This window comes from Oncorhynchus mykiss, chromosome 28 (genome assembly GCF_057628025.1).
Source record: "Oncorhynchus mykiss isolate SJ-2025 chromosome 28, ASM5762802v1, whole genome shotgun sequence".
In the NCBI taxonomy this organism is placed as follows: Eukaryota; Metazoa; Chordata; class Actinopteri; order Salmoniformes; family Salmonidae; genus Oncorhynchus; species Oncorhynchus mykiss.
Window position 1 is genome coordinate 39857297 of NC_143049.1, and position 25302 is coordinate 39882598.

The window sequence follows — 25302 nt, forward strand, 5'->3', positions numbered from 1 at the left end:
AGTCATAATATAGTATTAATATAGTCATAATATAGTATTAATATAGTCATAATATAGTATTAATATAGTCATATAGGTATTAATATAGTCATATAGGTATTAATATAGTCATATAGGTATTAGTATAGTCATAATATAGTCATATAGGTATTAATATAGTCATAATATAGTATTAATATAGTCATATAGGTATTAATATAGTCATAATATAGTCATATAGGTATTAGTATAGTCATAATATAGTCATATAGGTATTAATATAGTCATAATATAGTATTAATATAGTCATATAGTATTAATATAGCCATAATATAGTATTAATATAGTCATATAGGTATTAATATAGTCATATAGTATTAATATAGTCATATAGGTATTAATATAGTCATATAGGTATTAATATACTCATATAGGTATTAGTATAGTCATAATATAGTCATATAGGTATTAATATAGTCATAATATAGTATTAATATAGTCATATAGGTATTAATATAGTCATAATATAGTATTAATATAGTCATATAGGTATTAATATAGTCATAATATAGTATTAATATAGTCATATAGGTATTAATATAGTCATAATATAGTATTAATATAGTCATATAGGTATTAATATAGTCATAATATAGTATTAATATACTCATATAGGTATTAATATAGTCATATAGGTATTAATATAGTCATATAGGTATTAATATAGTCATAATATAGTATTAATATAGTCATAATATAGTATTAATATAGTCATATAGGTATTAATATAGTCATAATATAGTATTAATATACTCATATAGGTATTAATATAGTCATATAGGTATTAATATAGTCATAATATAGTATTAATATAGTCATATAGGTATTAATATAGTCATAATATAGTATTAATATAGTCATAATATAGTATTAATATAGTCATATAGTATTAATATAGTCATAATATAGTATTAATATACTCATATAGGTATTAATATAGTCATATAGGTATTAATATAGTCATATAGGTATTAATATACTCATATAGGTATTAGTATAGTCATAATATAGTATTAATATAGGCATAATATAGTATTAATATAGTCATATAGGTATTAATATAGTCATATAGGTATTAATATACTCATATAGGTATTAGTATAGTCATAATATAGTATTAATATAGTCATAATATAGTATTAATATAGTCATATAGGTATTAATATAGTCATAATATAGTATTAATATAGTCATATAGGTATTAATATAGTCATAATATAGTATTAATATAGTCATATAGGTATTAATATAGTCATAATATAGTATTAATATAGTCATATAGGTATTAATATAGTCATAATATAGTATTAATATACTCATATAGGTATTAATATAGTCATATAGGTATTAATATAGTCATATAGGTATTAATATAGTCATAATATAGTATTAATATAGTCATAATATAGTATTAATATAGTCATATAGGTATTAATATAGTCATAATATAGTATTAATATACTCATATAGGTATTAATATAGTCATATAGGTATTAATATAGTCATAATATAGTATTAATATAGTCATATAGGTATTAATATAGTCATAATATAGTATTAATATAGTCATAATATAGTATTAATATAGTCATATAGTATTAATATAGTCATAATATAGTATTAATATACTCATATAGGTATTAATATAGTCATATAGGTATTAATATAGTCATATAGGTATTAATATACTCATATAGGTATTAGTATAGTCATAATATAGTATTAATATAGGCATAATATAGTATTAATATAGTCATATAGGTATTAATATAGTCATATAGGTATTAATATACTCATATAGGTATTAGTATAGTCATAATATAGTATTAATATAGTCATAATATAGTATTAATATAGTCATATAGGTATTAATATAGTCATAATATAGTATTAATATAGTCATATAGGTATTAATATAGTCATAATATAGTATTAATATAGTCATAATATAGTATTAATATAGTCATAATATAGTATTAATATAGTCATATAGGTATTAATATAGTCATATAGGTATTAATATAGTCATATAGGTATTAGTATAGTCATAATATAGTCATATAGGTATTAATATAGTCATAATATAGTATTAATATAGTCATATAGGTATTAATATAGTCATAATATAGTCATATAGGTATTAGTATAGTCATAATATAGTCATATAGGTATTAATATAGTCATAATATAGTATTAATATAGTCATATAGTATTAATATAGCCATAATATAGTATTAATATAGTCATATAGGTATTAATATAGTCATATAGTATTAATATAGTCATATAGGTATTAATATAGTCATATAGGTATTAATATACTCATATAGGTATTAGTATAGTCATAATATAGTCATATAGGTATTAATATAGTCATATAGGTATTAATATAGTCATAATATAGTATTAATATAGCCATTATATAGTATTAATATAGTCATATAGTATTAATATAGTCATATAGGTATTAATATAGTCATAATATAGTATTAATATAGTCATAATATAGTATTAATATAGTCATATAGGTATTAATATAGTCAAAGTATAGTCATCTAGGTATTAATATAGTCATAATATAGTATTAGTATAGTCATAATATAGTATTAATATAGTCATAATATAGTATTAATATAGTCATATAGGTATTAATATAGTATTAATATAGTATTAATATATAGGTATTAATTTAGTCATATAGGTATTGATTTAGTCATAATATAGTGTTAATATAGACATATAGGTATTAATTTAGTCATATAGGTATTAATTTAGCCATATAGGTATTAATTTAGTCATAATATAGTATTAATATAGACATAAAGGTATTAATTTAGTCATATAGGTATTAATTTAGCCATATAGGTATTAATTTAGTCATAATATAGTATTAATATAGACATAAAGGTATTAATTTAGTCATATAGGTATTAATTTAGTCATATAGGTATTAATTTAGCCATATAGGTATTAATTTAGTCATAATATAGTATTAATATAGTCATATAGGTATTAATATAGTCATATAGGTATTAATATAGTCATAATATAGTATTAATATAGTCATAATATAGTATTAATATAGTCATATAGGTATTAATATAGTCAAAGTATAGTCATCTAGGTATTAATATAGTCATAATATAGTATTAGTATAGTCATAATATAGTATTAATATAGTCATAATATAGTATTAATATAGTCATATAGGTATTAATATAGTATTAATATAGTATTAATATATAGGTATTAATTTAGTCATATAGGTATTGATTTAGTCATAATATAGTGTTAATATAGACATATAGGTATTAATTTAGTCATATAGGTATTAATTTAGCCATATAGGTATTAATTTAGTCATAATATAGTATTAATATAGACATAAAGGTATTAATTTAGTCATATAGGTATTAATTTAGCCATATAGGTATTAATTTAGTCATAATATAGTATTAATATAGACATAAAGGTATTAATTTAGTCATATAGGTATTAATTTAGTCATATAGGTATTAATTTAGCCATATAGGTATTAATTTAGTCATAATATAGTATTAATATAGTCATATAGGTATTAATATAGTCATATAGGTATTAATATAGTCATATAGTATTAATATAGTCATATAGTATTAATATAGTCATATAGGTATTAGTATAGTCATAATATAGTATTAATATAGTCATATAGGTATTAATATAGTCATAATATAGTATTAATATAGTCATATAGTATTAATATAGTCATATAGTATTAATATAGTCATATAGGTATTAGTATAGTCATAATATAGTATTAATATAGTCATATAGGTATTAATATAGTCATAATATAGTATTAATATAGTCATATAGGTATTAATATAGTCATATAGGTATTAATATAGTCATAATATAGTATTAATATACTCATATAGTATTAATATAGTCATAATATAGTATTAATATAGTCATATAGGTATTAATATAGTCATATAGGTATTAATATAGTCATATAGGTATTAATATAGTCATAATATAGTATTAATATACTCATATAGGTATTAGTATAGTCATAATATAGTATTAATATAGTCATAATATAGTATTAATATAGTCATATAGGTATTAATATAGTCATAATATAGTATTAATATAGTCATATAGGTATTAATATAGTCATATAGGTATTAATATACTCATATAGGTATTAGTATAGTCATAATATAGTATTAATATAGTCATATAGGTATTAATATAGTCATAATATAGTATTAATATAGTCATATAGTATTAATATAGTCATATAGTATTAATATAGTCATATAGGTATTAGTATAGTCATAATATAGTATTAATATAGTCATATAGGTATTAATATAGTCATAATATAGTATTAATATAGTCATATAGGTATTAATATAGTCATATAGGTATTAATATAGTCATAATATAGTATTAATATACTCATATAGTATTAATATAGTCATAATATAGTATTAATATAGTCATATAGGTATTAATATAGTCATATAGGTATTAATATAGTCATATAGGTATTAATATAGTCATAATATAGTATTAATATACTCATATAGGTATTAGTATAGTCATAATATAGTATTAATATAGTCATAATATAGTATTAATATAGTCATATAGGTATTAATATAGTCATAATATAGTATTAATATAGTCATATAGGTATTAATATAGTCATATAGGTATTAATATACTCATATAGGTATTAGTATAGTCATAATATAGTATTAATATAGTCATAATATAGTATTAATATAGTCATATAGGTATTAATATAGTCATAATATAGTATTAATATAGTCATATAGGTATTAATATAGTCATATAGTATTAATATAGTCATATAGGTATTAATATAGTCATATAGGTATTAATATAGTCATATAGGTATTAATATACTCATATAGGTATTAGTATAGTCATAATATAGTATTAATATAGTCATATAGGTATTAATATAGTCATAATATAGTCATATAGGTATTAGTATAGTCATAATATAGTATTAATATACTCATATAGGTATTAGTATAGCCATAATATAGTATTAATATAGCCATAATATAGTATTAATATAGTCATATAGTATTAATATAGTCATATAGTATTAATATAGTCATATAGGTATTAATATAGTCATATAGGTATTAATATAGACATATAGGTATTAATATAGTCATATAGGTATTAATATAGTCATATAGGTATTAATATACTCATATAGGTATTAGTATAGTCATAATATAGTATTAATATAATATAGTATTAATATAGTCATATAGGTATTAATATAGTCATAATATAGTATTAATATAGTCATATAGGTATTAATATAGTCATAATATAGTATTAATATAGTCATATAGGTATTAATATAGTCATAATATAGTATTAATATACTCATATAGGTATTAATATAGTCATAATATAGTATTAATATACTCATATAGGTATTAATATAGTCATATAGGTATTAGTATAGTCATAATATAGTATTAATATAGTCATATAGGTATTAATATAGTCATAATATAGTATTAATATACTCATATAGGTATTAATATAGTCATATAGGTATTAGTATAGTCATAATATAGTATTAATATAGTCATATAGGTATTAATATAGTCATAATATAGTCATATAGGTATTAGTATAGTCATAATATAGTATTAATATACTCATATAGGTATTAGTATAGTCATAATATAGTATTAATATACTCATATAGGTATTAATATAGTCATATAGGTATTAGTATAGTCATAATATAGTATTAATATAGTCATATAGGTATTAATATAGTCATAATATAGTATTAATATACTCATATAGGTATTAGTATAGTCATAATATAGTCATATCGATGTTAATATAGTCATAATATATTCATAACATTGTAATAATATAGTCATATCCTTCTAGTCAAGGTCATCAGTCGTATATTGATAAGGTACTATAGCTGATTGTCCCTATCTGACCTGCTATACACTGGTTCTGCTTCTAGTCAAGGTCATCAGTCGTATATTGAGAAATGATCATCAGTAGTTATTACTCATCATATATACACACATATATATATATATATATATATATATATATATATATATATATATATATATATATATATATATATATATGTATAAACTTGAATAAGCACTGTTTTTTTCCCAAGTGTATACTAAATAGATGGGGTTTTAGGCTGGGTTTCTGTACAGCACTGTGTGACATCGGCTGATGTAAAAAGGGCTTTATAAATAAATGGATTGATTGATTGATGTTGTATTGTCTTTAGACTGTTTTAACCATCTGTGATTGGACACTGTATACCAAGCTGATGAGTGGTGCCTCTTTCCCCCCCCCCAGGGACCCATTGGACCAGCCGGTACTGAGGGAAGACAAGGAGAGAAGGGTTCTAAGGTAAGACACACAGACACACACACACACAGACACACACACACACACAGACACACACACACACACACACACACACACACACACACACACACACACAGACACACACACACACACAGACACACACACACACACACACACACAGACACACACACACACACACACACACACACACACACACACACACACAGACACACACACAGACACACACACACACACAGACACACACACACACACACACACAGACACAGACAGACACAGACACACACACACACACACAGACACACACACACACACACAGACACACACACACACACACACACAGACACACACAGACACACACACACACACACACACACACACACACACACACACACACACACAGACACACACACACACACACACAGACAGACACACACACACACACACACACAGACACACACACACACAAACACAGACACACACACACACACACACACACAGACACACACACACACACACACACACACACACACACACACACACACACACACACACACACACACACACACAGACACACACACACACACACAGACACACACACACACACACACACACACACAGACACACACACACACACACACACAGACACACACACACACACACGTCCATTCAAACAGAAGTGTAGGATTAGAGTTGATGTGATGGAGACAGGACAAAAGCCCCTCAGAACTTCCTGGTCTGTCAAAGCTGGCATCTAATTGGTTGTCAGAATGGTTTAATCCTCCAACCCCGTCATCCGATCTGATGGTAAATCCATGGATCTCCAATCTTTTGTGTCTGTTCTCATGGCTGATAGATGACAGGTGGTGTGATTGTTGTAATTCCCAAACACCTTTGAAAGGAGCTTTGTCTGTTTAGGTTTGAATAAAACTGAATTCTTATAGATCCCGAGAACTTCAGTATCTACAGTTGACGTCGGAAGTTTGCATACACTGACGTTGGAGTCATTAAAACTCGTTTTTCAACCACTCCACACATTTCTTGTTGATAACAAACTATAGTTTTGGCAAGTCGGATAGGACATCTACTTTGTGCATGACACAAGTAATTTATCCAACAATTGTTTACAAACAGATTATTTCACCTATAATTCAGTGTATCACAATTCCAGTGTGTTAGAAGTTTACATACACTAAGTTGACTGTGCCTTTAAACAGCTTTGAAAATTCCAGAAAATTATGTCATGGCTTTAGAAGCTTCTGATAGGCTAATTGACATCATTTGAGTCAATTGGAGGTATACCTGTGGATGTATTTCAAGGCCTACCTTCAAACTCAGTGTCTCTTTGCTTGAAATCATGGGAAAATCTAAAGAAATCAGCCAAGACCTCTGAAAAAAAATGGTAGACCTCCACAAGTCTGGTTCATCCTTGGGAGAAATTTCCAACACATATTGAATCAATTATTAAACTAATCAAAATATATTTTACATTTGAGATTGTTTAAAGTAGCCACCCTTTGCCTTGATGACAGCTTTGCACACTCTTGGGATTCTCTCAACCAGCTTCATGAGGTAGTCACCTGGAATGCTTTTCAATTAACAGGTGTGCCTTGTACTGTATGTATGTATATATATATATATATATATATATATATATATATATATATTTATATATATATATATATATAATTATTTTATTAGGATCCCTATTAGCTGTTGTGAAAGCAGGAACTACTCTTCCTGGAGTCCACACAGAACATACAACATGTCATAATACAGAACATTAATAGACAAGAACAGCCCAAGGACAGAACTATATCAATTTATAAATGGCACATATCAATACATACACACAAATAGAATAGAGCCATGATGTGTTGCTTTCTCTGGGGTTTTTTTATCTGGTTCGCTGTTCATTTGAGCAATATGAGATGGAAGGGAGTTACATGCATTAAGGGCTCTATGTAACGCTGTACACTTTCCTGAATTAGTTCTGGATTTGCCTGGTGGCATGTCTGGTGGGGTAAGTGTGTTGGTCAGAGCTGTGTGTAAGTTGACTATGCAAACCATTTGGAATGTTCAACACATTAACGTTTCTTCTAAAAAAGAAGAAGTCATGCAGTCAGTCTCTCCTCAACTCTTGGCCAAGAGACACTGGCCTGCGTAGTATTGATATCGGCCATTCAACTTTTTTTTCGAGCCAGTTGTAGTAGTACGATACAACTGTATTGAACTTTATTAAACAGTTTTCACAAGTCTAATTTCTAGATCTCTCTGTCTTCCTTGTCTATAATATTTATGGAAAAGAAGCTTATTGCTCTGGTTACCCAGGCAACTGGTTCTCAAACTTCTCCTCAGGAACCCTCACTACTGCAGGCCATATAAGGTATCTCTGGAAGGTCATGCTGAATGTATTTGAATGTAGCTGGGAATTACTACTATGTAACTCCAGGATGTGGCTGAAGGTATTGATACAGGTATATTGAGCGTTATAATTGTGTTTTGCAGGGTGAGGCTGGAGCCGAGGGGCCTGATGGTAAAACTGGACCTGTTGGACCCCAGGGGCCCTCCGGGAAGCCTGGGCCTGACGGCCTGCGTGGAATCCCCGGCCCTGTCGTGAGTTACCTAGCTATACATCACCTGTTATATTTTGATTTATACGCTACAGTATCACTGTCACGAGTTGCCTCTGAAGCTAAGTTGGGTCGGTCCAGGTCGGTCCCTGGATGGGAGACCAGATGCTGCTGGAAGTGGTGTTGGAGGGCCAGTAGGAGAAACTCTTTACTCAGGTCTAAGAAGATCCCAATGCCCCCAGGGCAGTGAATGGGACATTGCCCTGTGTAAAGTGCCCTCTTTCAGATGAGACATTAAAACGGGTGTCCTGACTCTTTGTGGTCACTAAAGATCTCATGGCACGTATAGTAAGAGTAGGGGTGTTAACCCCGGTGTCCTGGCTAAATTCCCAATCTGGCTCTCATACCATGGTGATCACCTAATCATCCCCAGCTTCCAAAAGGCTCGTTCATTCCCCCGCCTCTCCCCTGTAACTATTTCCCAGGTCGTTGCTGTAAAAAGAGAATGTGTTCTCAGTCATCTTACCTGGTAAAATAACGAATAAATCAATCAATAAAATGAGTTAACACGCTCCATTCAAGTCCTAACTAATCAGATGACAGTGTCTGCCAAATACTTATCGTCACATTATCACTATTATAATTGTGTGGTAATGGGAATGGTAATGTGATGGATAATGTGAGGGATAATGTAATGAATGATGTGATACTTGCTCTCAGGGTGAACAAGGACTTCCAGGTGCTTCTGGAATGGACGGACCTCCTGGACCGATGGTAATAACAACATGATAATTACAAGGTTTTGTATTTACGTAGCCCCTTTTCCCCAGCTCACAGCACCTCATATTGGGGTAACTTATCCTTAGTATACTGGTCCATCCACTGCTTAGTATACTGTTCCATCCACTGCTTAGTATACTGTTACATCCACTGCTTAGATATACTGTTCCATCCACTGCTTAGTATACTGTTCCATCCACTGCTTAGATATACTGTTCCATCCACTGCTTAGTATACTGTTCCATCCACTGCTTAGTATACTGGTCCATCCACTGCTTAGTATACTGTTCCATCCACTGCTTAGTATACTGGTCCATCCACTGCTTAGATATACTGTTCCATCCACTGCTTAGTATACTGTTCCATCCACTGCTTAGTATACTGTTCCATCCACTGCTTAGTATACTGGTCCATCCACTGCTTAGATATACTGGTCCATCCACTGCTTAGATATACTGTTCCATCCACTGCTTAGTATACTGTTCCATCCACTGCTTAGATATACTGTTACATCCACTGCTTAGATATACTGTTACATCCACTGCTTAGTATACTGTTCCATCCACTGCTTAGATATACTGGTCCATCCACTGCTTAGATATACTGGTCCATCCACTGCTTAGATATACTGTTCCATCCACTGCTTAGTATACTGGTCCATCCACTGCTTAGATATACTGGTCCATCCACTGCTTAGTATACTGTTCCATCCACTGCTTAGTATACTGTTACATCCACTGCTTAGTATACTGTTACATCCACTGCTTAGTATACTGGTCCATCCACTGCTTAGATATACTGGTCCATCCACTGCTTAGACATACTGTTACATCCACTGCTTAGTATACTGTTCCATCCACTGCTTAGTATACTGGTCCATCCACTGCTTAGATATACTGGTCCATCCACTGCTTAGACATACTGTTACATCCACTGCTTAGTATACTGGTCCATCCACTGCTTAGATATACTGGTCCATCCACTGCTTAGACATACTGTTACATCCACTGCTTAGTATACTGGTCCATCCACTGCTTAGATATACTGTTACATCCACTGCTTAGATATACTGGTCCATCCACTGCTTAGTATACTGGTCCATCCACTGCTTAGATATACTGGTCCATCCACTGCTTAGACATACTGTTACATCCACTGCTTAGATATACTGTTCCATCCACTGCTTAGATATACTGGTCCAGCCACTGCTTAGTATACTGTTCCATCCACTGCTTAGTATACTGGTCCATCCACTGCTTAGATATACTGTTCCATCCACTGCTTAGTATACTGGTCCATCCACTGCTTAGATATACTGGTCCAGCCACTGCTTAGTATACTGTTCCATCCACTGCTTAGTATACTGTTCCATCCACTGCTTAGTATACTGTTCCATCCACTGCTTAGTATACTGGTCCATCCACTGCTTAGTATACTGTTCCATCCACTGCTTAGTATACTGGTCCATCCACTGCTTAGATATACTGGTCCATCCACTGCTTAGTATACTGGTCCATCCACTGCTTAGATATACTGTTCCATCCACTGCTTAGTATACTGGTCCATCCACTGCTTAGATATACTGGTCCATCCACTGCTTAGTATACTGGTCCATCCACTGCTTAGATATACTGTTCCATCCACTGCTTAGTATACTGGTCCATCCACTGCTTAGTATACTGGTCCATCCACTGCTTAGTATACTGTTCCATCCACTGCTTAGATATACTGGTCCATCCACTGCTTAGTATACTGTTCCATCCACTGCTTAGTATACTGTTCCATCCACTGCTTAGATATACTGTTACATCCACTGCTTAGATATACTGTTACATCCACTGCTTAGTATACTGTTCCATCCACTGCTTAGTATACTGGTCCATCCACTGCTTAGATATACTGGTCCATCCACTGCTTAGATATACTGGTCCATCCACTGCTTAGTATACTGTTCCATCCACTGCTTAGACATACTGTTACATCCACTGCTTAGATATACTGTTCCATCCACTGCTTAGACATACTGTTACATCCACTGCTTAGATATACTGTTACATCCACTGCTTAGTATACTGTTCCATCCACTGCTTAGTATACTGGTCCATCCACTGCTTAGATATACTGGTCCATCCACTGCTTAGATATACTGGTCCATCCACTGCTTAGTATACTGGTCCATCCACTGCTTAGATATACTGTTCCATCCACTGCTTAGACATACTGTTACATCCACTGCTTAGTATACTGGTCCATCCACTGCTTAGATATACTGGTCCATCCACTGCTTAGACATACTGTTACATCCACTGCTTAGTATACTGGTCCATCCACTGCTTAGTATACTGTTCCATCCACTGCTTAGATATACTGTTCCATCCACTGCTTAGTATACTGGTCCATCCACTGCTTAGATATACTGGTCCATCCACTGCTTAGTATACTGTTCCATCCACTGCTTAGTATACTGTTCCATCCACTGCTTAGTATACTGGTCCATCCACTGCTTAGATATACTGGTCCAGCCACTGCTTAGTATACTGTTCCATCCACTGCTTAGTATACTGGTCCATCCAATGCTTAGATATACTGTTCCATCCACTGCTTAGTATACTGGTCCATCCACTGCTTAGATATACTGGTCCAGCCACTGCTTAGTATACTGGTCCATCCACTGCTTAGATATACTGTTCCATCCACTGCTTAGTATACTGTTCCATCCACTGCTTAGTATACTGGTCCATCCACTGCTTAGATATACTGGTCCATCCACTGCTTAGATATACTGGTCCATCCACTGCTTAGACATACTGTTCCATCCACTGCTTAGATATACTGTTCCATCCACTGCTTAGTATACTGTTACATCCACTGCTTAGATATACTGTTCCATCCACTGCTTAGTATACTGGTCCATCCACTGCTTAGTATACTGTTCCATCCACTGCTTAGATATACTGTTACATCCACTGCTTAGATATACTGTTCCATCCACTGCTTAGATATACTGTTCCATCCACTGCTTAGTATACTGGTCCATCCACTGCTTAGATATACTGGTCCATCCACTGCTTAGTATACTGGTCCATCCACTGCTTAGTATACTGGTCCATCCACTGCTTAGATATACTGTTACATCCACTGCTTAGATATACTGTTACATCCACTGCTTAGATATACTGTTCCATCCACTGCTTAGTATACTGGTCCATCCACTGCTTAGTATACTGTTCCATCCACTGCTTAGATATACTGTTACATCCACTGCTTAGATATACTGTTCCATCCACTGCTTAGATATACTGTTCCATCCACTGCTTAGTATACTGGTCCATCCACTGCTTAGTATACTGGTCCATCCACTGCTTAGTATACTGTTCCATCCACTGCTTAGATATACTGTTCCATCCACTGCTTAGATATACTGTTCCATCCACTGCTTAGATATACTGTTCCATCCACTGCTTAGTATACTGGTCCATCCACTGCTTAGATATACTGGTCCATCCACTGCTTAGATATACTGTTACATCCACTGCTTAGATATACTGGTCCATCCACTGCTTAGTATACTGTTCCATCCACTGCTTAGATATACTGTTCCATCCACTGCTTAGATATACTGTTCCATCCACTGCTTAGTATACTGGTCCATCCACTGCTTAGTATACTGTTCCATCCACTGCTTAGATATACTGGTCCATCCACTGCTTAGTATACTGTTCCATCCACTGCTTAGATATACTGGTCCATCCACTGCTTAGATATACTGTTCCATCCACTGCTTAGTATACTGTTCCATCCACTGCTTAGTATACTGGTCCATCCACTGCTTAGATATACTGTTCCATCCACTGCTTAGTATACTGGTCCATCCACTGCTTAGATATACTGGTCCATCCACTGCTTAGTATACTGTTCCATCCACTGCTTAGTATACTGTTCCATCCACTGCTTAGTATACTGTTCCATCCACTGCTTAGTATACTGGTCCATCCACTGCTTAGTATACTGTTCCATCCACTGCTTAGTATACTGGTCCATCCACTGCTTAGATATACTGGTCCATCCACTGCTTAGTATACTGGTCCATCCACTGCTTAGATATACTGTTCCATCCACTGCTTAGTATACTGGTCCATCCACTGCTTAGATATACTGGTCCATCCACTGCTTAGTATACTGGTCCATCCACTGCTTAGATATACTGTTCCATCCACTGCTTAGTATACTGGTCCATCCACTGCTTAGTATACTGGTCCATCCACTGCTTAGTATACTGTTCCATCCACTGCTTAGATATACTGGTCCATCCACTGCTTAGTATACTGTTCCATCCACTGCTTAGTATACTGTTCCATCCACTGCTTAGATATACTGTTACATCCACTGCTTAGATATACTGTTACATCCACTGCTTAGTATACTGTTCCATCCACTGCTTAGTATACTGGTCCATCCACTGCTTAGATATACTGGTCCATCCACTGCTTAGATATACTGGTCCATCCACTGCTTAGTATACTGTTCCATCCACTGCTTAGACATACTGTTACATCCACTGCTTAGATATACTGTTCCATCCACTGCTTAGACATACTGTTACATCCACTGCTTAGATATACTGTTACATCCACTGCTTAGTATACTGTTCCATCCACTGCTTAGTATACTGGTCCATCCACTGCTTAGATATACTGGTCCATCCACTGCTTAGATATACTGGTCCATCCACTGCTTAGTATACTGGTCCATCCACTGCTTAGATATACTGTTCCATCCACTGCTTAGACATACTGTTACATCCACTGCTTAGTATACTGGTCCATCCACTGCTTAGATATACTGGTCCATCCACTGCTTAGACATACTGTTACATCCACTGCTTAGTATACTGGTCCATCCACTGCTTAGTATACTGTTCCATCCACTGCTTAGATATACTGTTCCATCCACTGCTTAGTATACTGGTCCATCCACTGCTTAGATATACTGGTCCATCCACTGCTTAGTATACTGTTCCATCCACTGCTTAGTATACTGTTCCATCCACTGCTTAGTATACTGGTCCATCCACTGCTTAGATATACTGGTCCAGCCACTGCTTAGTATACTGTTCCATCCACTGCTTAGTATACTGGTCCATCCAATGCTTAGATATACTGTTCCATCCACTGCTTAGTATACTGGTCCATCCACTGCTTAGATATACTGGTCCAGCCACTGCTTAGTATACTGGTCCATCCACTGCTTAGATATACTGTTCCATCCACTGCTTAGTATACTGTTCCATCCACTGCTTAGTATACTGGTCCATCCACTGCTTAGATATACTGGTCCATCCACTGCTTAGATATACTGGTCCATCCACTGCTTAGACATACTGTTCCATCCACTGCTTAGATATACTGTTCCATCCACTGCTTAGTATACTGTTACATCCACTGCTTAGATATACTGTTCCATCCACTGCTTAGTATACTGGTCCATCCACTGCTTAGTATACTGTTCCATCCACTGCTTAGATATACTGTTACATCCACTGCTTAGATATACTGTTCCATCCACTGCTTAGATATACTGTTCCATCCACTGCTTAGTATACTGGTCCATCCACTGCTTAGATATACTGGTCCATCCACTGCTTAGTATACTGGTCCATCCACTGCTTAGTATACTGGTCCATCCACTGCTTAGATATACTGTTACATCCACTGCTTAGATATACTGTTACATCCACTGCTTAGATATACTGTTCCATCCACTGCTTAGTATACTGGTCCATCCACTGCTTAGTATACTGTTCCATCCACTGCTTAGATATACTGTTACATCCACTGCTTAGATATACTGTTCCATCCACTGCTTAGATATACTGTTCCATCCACTGCTTAGTATACTGGTCCATCCACTGCTTAGTATACTGGTCCATCCACTGCTTAGTATACTGTTCCATCCACTGCTTAGATATACTGTTCCATCCACTGCTTAGATATACTGTTCCATCCACTGCTTAGATATACTGTTCCATCCACTGCTTAGTATACTGGTCCATCCACTGCTTAGATATACTGGTCCATCCACTGCTTAGATATACTGTTACATCCACTGCTTAGATATACTGGTCCATCCACTGCTTAGTATACTGTTCCATCCACTGCTTAGATATACTGTTCCATCCACTGCTTAGATATACTGTTCCATCCACTGCTTAGTATACTGGTCCATCCACTGCTTAGTATACTGTTCCATCCACTGCTTAGATATACTGGTCCATCCACTGCTTAGTATACTGTTCCATCCACTGCTTAGATATACTGGTCCATCCACTGCTTAGATATACTGTTCCATCCACTGCTTAGATATACTGTTCCATCCACTGCTTAGATATACTGTTCCATCCACTGCTTAGTATACTGGTCCATCCACTGCTTAGTATACTGTTCCATCCACTGCTTAGTATACTGGTCCATCCACTGCTTAGATATACTGGTCCATCCACTGCTTAGTATACTGGTCCATCCACTGCTTAGTATACTGGTCCATCCACTGCTTAGATATACTGTTACATCCACTGCTTAGATATACTGTTACATCCACTGCTTAGATATACTGTTCCATCCACTGCTTAGTATACTGGTCCATCCACTGCTTAGTATACTGTTCCATCCACTGCTTAGATATACTGTTACATCCACTGCTTAGATATACTGTTCCATCCACTGCTTAGATATACTGTTCCATCCACTGCTTAGTATACTGGTCCATCCACTGCTTAGTATACTGGTCCATCCACTGCTTAGTATACTGTTCCATCCACTGCTTAGATATACTGTTCCATCCACTGCTTAGATATACTGTTCCATCCACTGCTTAGATATACTGTTCCATCCACTGCTTAGTATACTGGTCCATCCACTGCTTAGTATACTGTTCCATCCACTGCTTAGATATACTGGTCCATCCACTGCTTAGATATACTGTTACATCCACTGCTTAGATATACTGGTCCATCCACTGCTTAGTATACTGTTCCATCCACTGCTTAGATATACTGTTCCATCCACTGCTTAGATATACTGTTCCATCCACTGCTTAGATATACTGTTCCATCCACTGCTTAGTATACTGGTCCATCCACTGCTTAGTATACTGTTCCATCCACTGCTTAGATATACTGGTCCATCCACTGCTTAGATATACTGTTACATCCACTGCTTAGATATACTGGTCCATCCACTGCTTAGTATACTGTTCCATCCACTGCTTAGATATACTGGTCCATCCACTGCTTAGATATACTGGTCCATCCACTGCTTAGATATACTGTTACATCCACTGCTTAGATATACTGGTCCATCCACTGCTTAGTATACTGTTCCATCCACTGCTTAGATATACTGTTCCATCCACTGCTTAGATATACTGTTCCATCCACTGCTTAGTATACTGGTCCATCCACTGCTTAGTATACTGTTCCATCCACTGCTTAGATATACTGGTCCATCCACTGCTTAGTATACTGTTCCATCCACTGCTTAGATATACTGGTCCATCCACTGCTTAGATATACTGTTCCATCCACTGCTTAGATATACTGTTCCATCCACTGCTTAGATATACTGTTCCATCCACTGCTTAGTATACTGGTCCATCCACTGCTTAGTATACTGTTCCATCCACTGCTTAGATATACTGGTCCATCCACTGCTTAGTATACTGGTCCAGCCACTGCTTAGATATACTGGTCCAGCCACTGCTTAGATATACTGGTCCATCCACTGCTTAGTATACTGGTCCATCCACAGTGACAGACTGATTCCTGAGAGTGTTTTTCTGTCTCTTTCCAGGGTCCCCCTGGACTCGCTGGCTTGAAAGGAACTCCTGGCGGTAAGGGAGAAAAGGTAAGACCGGGCTACTGTAGAGAAGAGTAGGTTATCTCTCTCTTTACCTCCATCGCTGTCTATCTCTCCCTCTCTCTTTCAACGTCAGCAACGTTTCTGTTTCACAGAGTCTCAACTCTCCGTGTGATTTAACGTGGTCGTCGAACACGTGTACGTAATGTAGTCTAATGTGTACTGATCATTGGTTAGGAGCTGGCACGCGGCAGTAATAGTAGTCTAGTGGGCTTTGCAGTAGGCTGTAACTCTAGCTACAGCAGCGGATGTCATAGACACACCACCGTTGTTAAATACGACACCGCTATGAACAGAAGAATCCTTTACCGTCATAACTAAGACAGTGTTCTGGGCACCCGCGGACACAGAGTACATTAATGATGTCGCAGGTTGTTTCAGCTCGTTAGTTTAATATACCTATTGCTACTTGGCATAATTGAACAACCGATGTTTGTTATAAACAAAGATGTTAACAATTGTGATTTGTGTATGATTGATCATGACACCACTCCAACAGCATGTCTCCTGTCTGTGGATGTCTGTATACACTATTTCTGTGACAGTTCATCTGGAGCTATTCTTCTCGCTCTCCTGTTGGATTATCTGCAATGTACTGTGTGAATATCCCATCTAACACTGTTCACCTCTCTTTCTCCCTCACCCTCTCTCCCTCTCCTTCTCCTTCTCTCTCTCTTCCCCTCCTCTCTCTCTATCCTTCTCTCTCTCTCTCTCTCTTCCCCTCCTCTCTCTCTCTCCTTCTCTCTCTCTCTTCCCCTCTGTCTCTCTCTCTCCTTCTCTCTATCTCTTCCCCTCCTCCTCTCTCTCTCCTCTCTTTCTTCCCCTCCTCCTCTTTCTTCCCCTCTCTCTCTCTCCTTCTCTCTCTCTTCCCCTCCTCTCTCTCTCTCTCTCTCTCTCTCTCTCTCTTCCCCTCCTCCTCTCTCTTTCTCTCTCTCTCTCTCTCTCTCTCTCTCTCTCGCACTCTCTCTCTCTCTCTCTCTCTCTTATTCTCTGTCCTCTAGGGTCACCCCGGTCTGATTGGTCTGATTGGACCACCTGGTGAGTTTGGAGAGAAGGGAGACAGAGGCCTGCCTGGACCCCAGGGAACTGGTGGAGGCAAGGGAGACACTGTAAGTGACTGACAAGTTTATTACTCATTGATCTATAAACAGATGATTAATAGTTGAGGAATTACCTTTTATTATCTACACCTTTATGTAAAGTGTTAGCTCATTGGTTTATACTATTATAAAGTGTTGAAGAATGCCTTCATGTAAAGTGTCATCTCATTGGTTACTACTGCTGTACTGTGTCTCTGTAGGGTGTTGGAGGTTCTGCTGGTCCTCTTGGTCCTCCTGGTCCTCCTGGAATTCCTGTAAGTTCCAAAACATCTTTATGTCAAAACATCTTTATGTCTAAACATATTTATGTCTAAACATCTTTATGTCTAAACATCTTCATGTCTAAACATATTTATGTCTAAACATCTTTATGTCTAAACATCTTCATGTCTAAACATCTTAATGTCTAAACATCTTCATGTCTAAACATCTTCATGTCTAAACATCTTTGTCTAAACATCTTTATGTCTAAACATTTTCATGTCTAAACATCTTTGTCTAAACATCTTCATGTCTAAACATCTTTGTCTAAACATCTTTATGTCTAAACATCTTCATGTCTAAACATCTTTGTCTAAACATCTTCATGTCTAAACATCTTTGTCTAAACATCTTCATGTCTAAACATCTTCATGTCTAAACATCTTTGTCTAAACATCTTTGTCTAAACATCTTTGTCTAAACATCTTTATGTCTAAACATCTTCATGTCTAAACATCTTTATGTCTAAACATCTTTGTCTAAACATCTTTGTCTAAACATCTTCATGTCTAAACATCTTTGTCTAAACATCTTTGTCTAAACATCTTTGTCTAAACATCTTCATGTCTAAACATCTTCATGTCTACCATTTCATCACGGTCCTAGTGTTATTGTTCACTGTGTGGCTCTCTTTTCTTAACCTAGGGACCTGTAGGCTCTAAGGGGTCCAAGGGATCATCAGTAAGTTCTGTTCATTAGAATCAATCAAATCCAATCAAATGTATTTTATAAAGCCCTTCTTACATAAACTGATATTATACAGAAACTTCCCTTTTAGAAGATCTCGCCGTCCTATATGACTGGTGTGATAACTTCCTTGTGTCCTGTGTCTGTTTTTGTAGGGTGGATCTGGCCAGAAAGGAGACACTGGTGTGATCGGACCACCTGGAGCTCCTGTAAGTCGACATTTCCTCTCTCAACAAGAGCTCATTTCCTCTCTCAACAAGAGCTAATTTCCTCTCTCAACAAGAGCTCATTTCCTCTCTCAACAAGAGCTCATTTCCTCTCTCAACAAGAGCTCATTTCCTCTCTCAACAAGAGCTCAGATGCTTTCACGATGATCCACTTTAAATGGACCTTTTCGTCCCTGTCTCTGTATTGACCCATTTCACTGACCCCTAACCTCTGTGCTCTTCCAATCAGGGTCCTCCTGGTGACATCATCCAGCCGCTGCCCATCCAGCAGGCGAGCAGGAAGAACAGACGGCAGGCGGAGGACGACGGCGTGCAGGGCGACGAGGCGGGAGGCATGGCGGACTACGGCATGGAGGCCACAGCGGACATGGAGGATGTGTTCGGGTCCCTGAATAACTTGAAGCAGGACATCGAGAGGATGAAGTTCCCCATGGGAACCCAGGACAACCCTGCCAGGACCTGTAACGACCTGCACCTCAGCCAGCCTGACTTCCCTGACGGTGGGTTAGAGAGATAAATAACAGGACCAGTCAGCTGTCTGGAGGGCTCATGTACTTACTGCTGGTTTACGTTCTACCTGGTAGTTGGTTAGAGCGTTGGACTAGTAACCGGAAGGTTGCAAGTTCAAACCCCTGAGCTGTCGTTCTGCCCCTGAACAAGGCAGTTAACCCACTGTTCCTAGGCTGTCATTGAAAATAAGAATTTGTTCTTAATTGACTTGCCTAGTTAAATAAAGGTTAAAAAAAAATAAAAAAATTAGCTAGCATCTCTAATTGGCTAGAGACAGAGATTTCAGTCACCTGGTGTTAAAAGTAGTTGAATAGTCCTGGTATAGGATGTTTTACATTTGACCTTGCCATAGGTCGACAGTACAACATCCTGCACCTAGTCTGGTCCCAGATCTGTGTGTGCGATCAGGTTAGAGACCTAGTCTGGTCCCAGATCTGTGTGTGCGATCAGGTTAGAGACCTAGTCTGGTCCCAGATCTGTGTGTGCGATCAGGTTAGAGACCTAGTCTGGTCCCAGATCTGTGTGTGCGATCAGGTTAGAGATCTAGTCTGGTCCCAGATCTGTGTGTGCGATCAGGTTAGAGATCTAGTCTGGTCCCAGATCTGTGTGTGCGATCAGGTTAGAGATCTAGTCTGGTCCCAGATCTGTGTGTGCGATCAGGTTAGAGATCTAGTCTGGTCCCAGATCTGTGTGTGCGATCAGGTTAGAGATCTAGTCTGATCCCAGATCTGTGTGTGCGATCAGTTTAGAGATCTAGTCTGATCCCAGATCTGTGTGTGCGATCAGGTTAGAGATCTAGTCTGATCCCAGATCTGTGTGTGCGATCAGGTTAGAGATCTAGTCTGGTCCCAGATCTGTGTGTGCGATCAGGTTAGAGATCTAGTCTGATCCCAGATCTGTGTGTGCGATCAGGTTAGAGATCTAGTCTGATCCCAGATCTGTGTGTGCGATCAGATTAGAGATCTAGTCTGATCCCAGATCTGTGTGTGCGATCAGGTTAGAGATCTAGTCTGGTCCCAGATCTGTGTGTGCGATCAGGTTAGAGATCTAGTCTGATCCCAGATCTGTGTGTGCGATCAGGTTAGAGATCTAGTCTGGTCCCAGATCTGTGTGTGCGATCATACCAACAATGTTTGGTGTGACAATTCATCGGCAAGACAACATAACCAGACTGGTACCAAGGCTGTTAGAGAACAGAACCAGTACATCATGTTAATGACATTGCCATAGGGCCCCAGTCCATCATGTTAATGACATTGCCATAGGGCCCCAGTACATCATGTTAATGACCTTGCCATAGGGCCCCAGTACATCATGTTAATGACATTGCCATAGGGCCCCAGTCCATCATGTTAATGACATTACCATAGGGCCCCAGTCCATCATGTTAATGACATTGCCATAGGGCCCCAGTCCATCATGTTAATGACATTGCCATAGGGCCCCAGTCCATCATGTTAATGACATTGCCATAGGGCCCCAGTACATCATGTTAATGACCTTGCCATAGGGCCCCAGTCCATCATGTTAATGACATTGCCATAGGGCCCCAGTACATCATGTTAATGACATTGCCATAGGGCCCCAGTCCATCATGTTAATGACATTGCCATAGGGCCCCAGTACATCATGTTAATGACATTGCCATAGGGCCCCAGTACATCATGTTAATGACATTGCCATAGGGCCCCAGTACATCATGTTAATGACATTGCCATAGGGCCCCAGTCCATCATGTTAATGACATTGCCATAGGGCCCCAGTCCATCATGTTAATGACCTTGCCATAGGGCCCCAGTACATCATGTTAATGACATTGCCATAGGGCCCCAGTCCATCATGTTAATGACCTTGCCATAGGTCCCCAGTACATCATGTTAATGACATTGCCATAGGTCCCCAGTACATCATGTTAATGACCTTGCCATAGGTCCCCAGTACATCATGTTAATGACCTTGCCATAGGTCCCCAGTACATCATGTTAATGACCTTGCCATAGGGCCCCAGTCCATCATGTTAATGACATTGCCATAGGGCCCCAGTACATCATGTTAATGACATTGCCATAGGGCCCCAGTACATCATGTTAATGACATTGCCATAGGGCCCCAGTACATCATGTTAATGACATTGCCATAGGGCCCCAGTACATCATGTTAATGACATTGCCATAGGGCCCCAGTCCATCATGTTAATGACATTGCCATAGGGCCCCAGTACATCATGTTAATGACATTGCCATAGGGCCCCAGTCCATCATGTTAATGACATTGCCATAGGGCCCCAGTCCATCATGTTAATGACATTGCCATAGGGCCCCAGTACATCATGTTAATGACATTGCCATAGGGCCCCAGTACATCATGTTAATGACATTGCCATAGGGCCCCAGTACATCATGTTAATGACATTGCCATAGGGCCCCAGTACATCATGTTAATGACCTTGCCATAGGGCCCCAGTACATCATGTTAATGACATTGCCATAGGGCCCCAGTACATCATGTTAATGACTGTGTGTAATGTGTGTTGTGATGTTCAGGTGAATACTGGATCGATCCTAACCAGGGCTGTACTGGAGACTCCTTCAAGGTCTACTGTAACTTCACCGCTGGAGGAGAGACCTGTATCTACCCCGACAAGAAGTCCGCTGGCGTACGTTGCTGGAAAACAATGTCTATAGTGTCTCGCTGTTAGACCTTTTCTGTATATATATATATATATATATATTATTCAGAGACATTAACAGTTAGCCTGTTGTTTTATGTCTGTGTAACAGGTCAGAATCTCGAACTGGCCCAAGGAGGCTCCAGGATCATGGTTCAGTGAATTCAAACGGGGAAAAATAGTAAGTGGAGAAAATATCCACCTCTCAAAGCAGTTATAGATTTCTGATATTCACAGTCACTTTCAATGACAACTGTCACCCTTTCTCTACTTCTCCTCTGCCCCCTCTCCTCTACCTCCCCCTCCCCTCCCCCTCCCCCTCTGCCCCCTCCCCTCTACCTCCCCCTCTGCCCCCTCTCCTCTACCTCCCCCTCACCCCCTCTCCTGCCCCTCTCGCTCCTCCTCTGCCCCCTCCCCTCTACCTCCCCTCCCCCTCCCCCCTGTCCCCTCCCCTCTACCTCCCCTCCCACTCTTCCCCCTCCCCTCCCCCTCCCCCAGTTGAACTATGTTGACATGGAGGAGAACACCATCCAGACGGTCCAGATGACCTTCCTGAAGCTGCTCAGCTCAACAGCCCGTCAGAATTTCACCTACATCTGCCACCAGTCGGTAGCCTGGTACGATGCCAAGGCAGACAGCTACGACAAGGCTCTACGCTTCCTGGGTTACAACGACGAGGAGATGTCCTACGATAATAACCCCTTCATCAAGGCACTTTCAGATGGATGCTCAGTAAGGACACAGTATAGATTATATACAGTTTATATTATATACAGTTTATATTATATACAGGTTATAGTAAATACAGGTTGTATTAAATACAGGTTATATTATATACAGGTTATATTATATACAGGTTATATTATATACAGGTTATATTATATACAGGTTATATTATATACAGGTTATATTATATACAGGTTATATTATATACAGTATTTAGGTTATATTATATACTGGTTATATTATATACAGTATTTAGGTTATATTATATACAGGTTATATTATATGCATGTTATATTATACACAGTATTTGGTTATATTATATACAGGTTATATTATATACAGGTTATATTATATACAGGTTATATTATATACAGTATTTAGGTTATATTATATACAGGTTATATTATATACAGTATTTAGGTTATATTATATACAGGTTATATTATATACAGGTTATATTATATACAGTATTTAGGTTATATTATATACAGGTTATATTATATACAGTATTTAGGTTATATTATATACTGGTTATATTATATACAGTATTTAGGTTATATTATATACAGGTTATATTATATGCATGTTATATTATACACAGTATTTGGTTATATTATATACAGGTTATATTATATGCATGTTATATTATACACAGTATTTAGGTTATATTATATACAGGTTATATTATATACAGTATTTAGGTTATATTATATACTGGTTATATTATATACAGTATTTAGGTTATATTATATACTGGTTATATTATATACAGTATTTAGGTTATATTATATACAGGTTATATTATATACAGTATTTAAGTTATATTATATACAGGTTATATTATATACAGTATTTAGGTTATATTATATACTGGTTATATTATGTACAGTATTTAGGTTATATTATATACAGGTTATATTATATACAGTATTTAGGTTATATTATATACTGGTTATATTATATACAGTATTTAGGTTATATTATATACAGGTTATATTATATGCATGTTATATCATATACAGTATTTAGGTTATATTATATACAGGTTATATTATACACAGGTTATATTACATACAGTATTTAGGTTATGTTATATACTGGTTATATTATATACTGGTTATATTATATACAATATTTCGGTTATATTATATACAGGTTATATTATATACAGTATGTAGATTATATTATATACAGGTTATATTATATACAGTATTTAGGTTATATTATATACAGGTTATATTATATACAGTATTTAGGTTATATTATATACAGGTTATATTATATACAGGTTATATTATATACAGGTTATATTATATACAGGTTATATTATATACAGTATTTAGGTTATATTATATACAGGTTATATTATATACAGTATTTAGGTCATATTATATACAG

General features: G+C 36.1%; 1 protein-coding gene across 1 annotated transcript in view; it reads left to right on the forward strand.

The window, feature by feature from the left end:
* The window catches only part of LOC110508247 (collagen alpha-1(XI) chain), a 257758-nt gene that overhangs the window by 223329 nt on the left and 9127 nt on the right, over positions 1 to 25302 (forward strand). The window contains exons 52-63 of the mRNA XM_090225286.1: positions 6430 to 6483; positions 8968 to 9075; positions 9753 to 9806; positions 17660 to 17713; positions 18727 to 18834; positions 19026 to 19079; positions 19732 to 19767; positions 19929 to 19982; positions 20230 to 20500; positions 23054 to 23166; positions 23291 to 23359; positions 23677 to 23910. Of these exons, the coding sequence (XP_090081412.1) occupies positions 6430 to 6483; positions 8968 to 9075; positions 9753 to 9806; positions 17660 to 17713; positions 18727 to 18834; positions 19026 to 19079; positions 19732 to 19767; positions 19929 to 19982; positions 20230 to 20500; positions 23054 to 23166; positions 23291 to 23359; positions 23677 to 23910 (1209 nt within the window). The remainder of the gene's footprint in view (positions 1 to 6429; positions 6484 to 8967; positions 9076 to 9752; positions 9807 to 17659; positions 17714 to 18726; positions 18835 to 19025; positions 19080 to 19731; positions 19768 to 19928; positions 19983 to 20229; positions 20501 to 23053; positions 23167 to 23290; positions 23360 to 23676; positions 23911 to 25302) is intronic.